This window comes from Piliocolobus tephrosceles, chromosome 9 (genome assembly GCF_002776525.5).
Source record: "Piliocolobus tephrosceles isolate RC106 chromosome 9, ASM277652v3, whole genome shotgun sequence".
NCBI lineage: Eukaryota > Metazoa > Chordata > Mammalia > Primates > Cercopithecidae > Piliocolobus > Piliocolobus tephrosceles.
Window position 1 is genome coordinate 41,211,949 of NC_045442.1, and position 6,000 is coordinate 41,217,948.

General features: G+C 38.6%; 1 protein-coding gene across 3 annotated transcripts in view; it reads left to right on the forward strand.

Annotated features, from left to right (window-relative positions):
* Positions 1-6,000, forward strand: part of IDE (insulin degrading enzyme) — a 118,663-nt gene that overhangs the window by 93,504 nt on the left and 19,159 nt on the right. For all 3 annotated transcript variants that reach the window (XM_023226262.2, XM_023226264.2, XM_023226263.2), the window contains exons 16-17: positions 1,446-1,556; positions 2,465-2,585. In XM_023226262.2, the coding sequence (XP_023082030.1) occupies positions 1,446-1,556; positions 2,465-2,585 (232 nt within the window). The remainder of the gene's footprint in view (positions 1-1,445; positions 1,557-2,464; positions 2,586-6,000) is intronic.

The following is a 6,000-nucleotide window of genomic DNA, read 5'->3' on the forward strand; positions in this document are numbered from 1 at the left end:
TAGGAGTTCAAGAGCAACCTCCTAGGCAACATGGTAAGACCCTGTCTCTACAAAAAATACAAAAAAATTAACCAGACGTGGTGGTACATGGCTGTAGTCCAGCTACTCTGGAGGCTGAGGTGGGAGGATCGCTTGAGTCCGCGGAGCAGAAGTTGCAGTCAGCCGAGATTGTACCACTGCACTCCAGCCTGGGTGGCACAGTCAGACCCTGTCTCAAAAAAAAAAAAAAAAAATGTGCTAAGCCAAGATCCTGATGATACATACACTGTATCCTTCTTACACGTTTGTTTTGCCATTAGCTTTTGGAACAGCAACAGAACTTATCAAATAAGCAAGTGGTTAGAATTGTGGCTCCTGCGTGGCACTGTGCCTCGTGCCTATAGTCCCAGCATTTTGGGGGGCTGAGGCAGGTGGATCACCTGAGGTCAGGAGTCTCACTCTGTTGCCCAGGTTGGTCTTAAACTCTTGGGCTCAAGCAATCCTTCCATCTCAGCTTTCCAAGTAGCTGGGACGACATGTACATGCCACTATGCCCTGTGATTTTTATCTTCTTACCTCAGCTATAAAAACCTTAAGCCTGCCATTCATTAGATATTCTTTTTGAAGAAAAAACTTAGCCACATTCTACAATTAATTTTATAATGAGAACTTGAATTTTGATGATGTAGTATATGCCACCATAATTCGATGTTAGGTGAGTTTACTTACTGTTGGTTTTGTTTCAGAAAAGTAAAATTATGCTTTTGGGTATAGAGATTGCTAATGGCCAAGGTACTTTGGCTCACACATATAGTTCCAGCTACTTGGGAGACTGAGGCAGGAGGATCACTTGAGCCCAGGAATTTGAGTCTAGCCTGGGTACCCTAGCAAGACCCTGTCTCGAATGAATGAATGAATGAATGAATGAATGAATGAATGAATAAATAAATAAATAAATTTTTTTAAAAACATGGTTAAGGCTGGGGATGGTGGCTCACACCTGTAATCCCAGCACTTTGGAAGGCCGAGGCGGGTAGATCACCTGAGGTCAGGAGTTCAAAACCAGCCTGACTAACATGGTGAAACCCCATCTGTACTAAAAATACAAAATACTAGCCAGGCCTAGTGGCGCACACCTGTAATCCCAGCTATTCCGGAGGCTGATACAGGAGAATTGCTTGAACCTGGGAGGCTGAGGTTGCAGTGAACCGAAATCGTGCCGTTGCATTCCAGCCTGGGCAACAAGAGTGAGACTCTGTCCCCGCCCCCCCAAAAAAAAAAAGATGGTTAATGTTATCTTCCTGTTACACTATATTTGTATATTTATGAGACATTAAAGTGAATGTTTCATTTTTTATATGTCTGTTTTGGAATTTTCTACATGTTTAAAAATCAAGTCAAGTTGTTTATTTGGAAGTTGTTTTGTGATATTTTTAGACTTTTAATACCCTGAACTCTTTCTGTAGCTTTCCGTGAAAGGTTACAATGACAAGCAGCCAATTTTACTAAAGAAGATTATTGAGAAAATGGCTACCTTTGAGATTGATGAAAAAAGATTTGAAATTATCAAAGAAGCAGTAAGTTTTCTGAACCCTGTTTTTTTATTCATAAGATAATATTGCTATGTTATAAAAAGTTTTCATAATAGTTTTCATAAAAGAAGCAAGGAGGAAAAGAAGCATTCATAACCCTGTTGCAGTCATCTCACCTTGTCTTTGCAAAATCTGATACTCCAGCCAGAAAGAAAGCCTAGTTGACTCTTGTGGACACCTGGCCTCTTCTCTGTGGGTGCCAAGAGCTCACTGCAATTCAGAGTTGCAGCTCAAAATTTCAAAGAGAAGTACTTAGTGGCTGTCAGGGCCTCCTTGAATGTTCCATCCCAACCTCCAGTTCAGAAGAACACACAATTCATCAGACTGAGGTCTGCTTTCCTACAAGACCTTGTCACATTAGAGCACACTATTTGGGTTTGACATATCTTCCACTTAAATTCAATTCATATTTGGCCCAGTAATGGAAGTACGGGATGAACAGCTACTTCTTCTGAAGCTAAACTGTGACCTTTTCTTGTATACCGGAAGAAACTATCATCAGTTTTCAAATAAAGATCCCATATTTTATATGGCTACCTATTTGTGTTGCTTGCTTATGGAGACTTTGGGGATGGCTTTATAGCATAGAACCTAAAGATTCCAAAAGACATCCCTGAAAACTAGGGATAACTTTCTGAGGGACGAAAGATATCCCATAGTGAAGGCACTTATAGTCCGTGTCAGATGCTGAACAAATGAAAAAGCATGCACTTTTATGTAAGGATCGGAGAGGAATAAACCCCATTCTTAACTGTATAACTTCAGAAAGGGGAAAGAAGAAAATGTCCTAGTAACACATAGTTTATAGAGAATTGAAATTTGATTATAACTGGACTTTTGAAATGATTTCTAAAAGATTTATAAAATTAATGAAAGCATGTCTCCTTCACTAGTATATGCGATCTCTTAACAATTTCCGGGCTGAACAGCCTCACCAGCATGCCATGTACTACCTCCGCTTGCTGATGACTGAAGTGGCCTGGACTAAAGATGAGTTAAAAGAAGCTCTAGATGGTGAGACTTTCTACTTAAAGCTTAATGCTTTCTTCATTTTTTTCCTAAATTCATTTTGGTTTATTCTGATATTGACTGTTTATACTTTTAAATAACTTGTAGTTCTATTAAAACTGGCTGTGCCTATGTTTTATAAAAACAGTGGTGGGCAGGATGGCTATAATTAACAGTAACATATACTTTTAAATAGGTAAAAGGAAGATATTGAACATTCCCAACCCAAACAAATGATAAATAAACTTGAGATGATGGATATACTTAGTACCCTGATGTGATCACTATACGTTATATGTATATATAATAACATCATTATATACTCTGAATATCTACAGTTATTATTTCTCAATTTAAAATAAAATAAAAAAAAAACTGGTAGCTTTGAAGTGGTTTTTGCATTCAGGCAGGTTAGCCATATATACTGTTTTCAATCTGGAACTGTACCAGTTAATTATTACTATTTTTAGATTTCTGCAGACGGGCTGGGTGCAGTGGCACGTACCTGTAATACTAGTACTTTTGGAAGGCAGAGACAAGAGGATCGCTTGATCTCAGGAGTTTGAGACCAGCCTGGGCAATATAGTGAGACTCTGTCTCTACAAAAAATAATAAAAATATTAGCTGGATATGGTAGCATACACCTATGGTCCCACTTACTCAAGAGGCTGTGGCGAGAGGATTGCTTATGCCTGGGAAGTTGAGACTACAGTGAACCATGATTACGCCACTGCACTTCAGCTTGGATGACAAAGCAAGACTCTGTCTGTGCCTCCAAAAAAAAAAAAAAATTTTTTTCTGCAGAGTAAATGCTCTGACCCAAATACTAACCTTGTTAATAGTGAAGGTTTTTGTTTGTTTTTTTTTTTGAAGACAGAGTCTGCTCTGTTGCCCAGGCTGGAGTGCAGTGGTGCAATTTCAGTTCATCGCAACCTCTACCTCCTGGGTTCAAGCGATTCTCCTGCCTCAGCCTCCCAAGTAGCTGGGATTACAGGCGTACACCACCATGCCCAGCAAATTTTTTGTATTTTTCGTAGGGACAGGGTTTCACCATGTTGGCCAGGCTGGTCTTGAACTCCTGATCTCAGGTGATCCACCCACCTTGGCCTCCCAAAGTGCTGAGATTACAGGTGTGAGCCACTGCAACCAACCAATATTGAAGTTTTAAGAAAAGAAAAAGTTAGCTGAACTTCAAAGTCTTAACACACAATGTTCAGGCTTTTTTTTTTTTTTTTTTTTTTTCTCCTGCTTTAGCATCCTTAGATCAGTTCAGTTAAAAATTGGAAAATGTATAAAGCCTAAAGAGTCATCTTTTGTTGTTTTTTTTCTAGAATCTTAAATCTATTTTTCAGGAGTTTGGCTTGAAAATCTAAAATTCTTGAGAGCAGTGATTATACCTTCCTTCTATACCTCTTCACTTAGTATCTAGTATAATATTATGCCCTCAGTGTGCATCTAATGAATGCCTTTTGAATGCAAAGAAATTACTTCAGGATTTCTTTATTGGGAAAAAATGTAGATTGGTATCACCCTTTATTATTGTTTTAGATTTTTTACTTCTCAACGTTACCTCACCAATTAACCTCTCTTCCTATGTGCTCAGCCATAAGCATTAAAATACAATAAAAATAATTCTGGGCTGGGCGTGGTGGCTTATGCCTGTAATCTCAGCAACTTTGGGAGGCCGAGGCAGGTGGATCACAAGGTCAAGAGATCGAGACCATTCTGACCAACATGGTGAAAACCATCTCTACTAAAAATACAAAAATTAGCTGGGCATGGTGTCACGCGCCTATAGTCCCACCTACTTGGGAGGCTGAGATGGGAGAATTGCTTGAACCCGGGAGGCAGAGGTTGCAGTGAGCTGAGATCATCCACTGCACTCTAGCCTGGCAACAGAGAGAGACTCCATCTCAAAAAAAAAAAAAAAAAAAAGAATTCTGTTGAATGTTTTAATAACCTTTTATGACAGGTTCTTATACTTATGTAACACTATGCTTTTGATGTCTTCAGTGACACAAATTGAGCAAAGTACTGAAAGTCTTTATTTTTCAGTTCAGAAAAACATTGTTTTGTTGGTTGCCTCAGGCATTGGATGGGAGGCTAGATTATGAAAATCATTAACTAGAACAGGTGCATTTTTTATCGGGACAAATAATATGCTTTTCTTTGCAAAATGATTATGGTCATATGCAATTAATAGCAAGAATTATACCTTTAAAAAAATACCACACAATTAATTTTAAATGTTTTCCAAAACGAAGCCTACTTTTATAATGATCAAAAAGCAAAGGTTTGAGGGTTTTTTTCACCCTTCGTTAGAATCTGGGTCAGATGGCATGTTGATTTTAAGCAGAATAAGCTCTATAGTATCTCAGAGGGATATGAAGGCTTTCTAAAATGGATTTTATAAAGAGAAAAGTCAGTACTTTTTTGGTTTAAATTTTTCTGCTCAAGTAAATAATTATTCCATTTTGATATATATAATACTACAATAATCCAAAATGGCAGAATGGCTTCATTTGGAAACAACTCAGTGTGAGAGGCTGCCTCTTCAGTGACTCTAAATCATTCAGCTATCCAGGTGCCAGGGTAGCAAGAACTTCAGGGTTCAGTGTGGTCCAGCAGCAGTTACTGACTACCATGCACCCAGCCCAAAACTCCAGGTGTTGAGATTAAAAAATAATCAATTAAACATGGCAAAACCCCATCTCTACAAAAAAATACAAAAATTAGCCAGGCATGGTAGTGCATGCCTGTAGTCCCAGCTACTCAAGAGGCTAAGGCAGGATAATTGCTTGAACCCAGGAGGCGGAGGTTGCACAACTGCACTTCAGCCTGGGTGACAGAGCAAGATTCTGTCTCAAAAATAAATAAATAATAATTTAAAATGATCAATTAGATGGGGTTTCTTTGATGAAGGACCTCCAGTCTGGTGGTGAAGCGTGAATGTGAGTAGATCATTTTAATAGAGAGAGACAAGGGGGTAAGTATTGTGATGGAAAGCTGCAGAGTGCTGAGGGAGCCTAGTGAAGAGGACTCCTAAGGCAGTACAGTGGAGTAGAATGAACATCCACTTTGGAACTGACCAAGGATCAAATCCCAGCTCTGCAATTTACTAGCCTAATGACTTTGAACAACAAACTTAAATTTTCTTAACTTAATTTTCCTATCTTTAAAGTGGGGATAATAGTACCTACTTTATAGTGTGAAAGATAACATCTGTAAAATTCCTGATCTGTGGTAAGCACTTGTTATTTCCATTCCCGTGTTTCTCCTTAAATGTCTGTCACTGATTTTAGCATCCATTGGTAGATCTTGCATGTAGCAATTATTATTATGGTGTCCTAATGGAGAAGGGACAGCTCTTCCTTACAGAAGGATTAAATCAATATATATAAAAAGAATGAGGGAAGTAGAA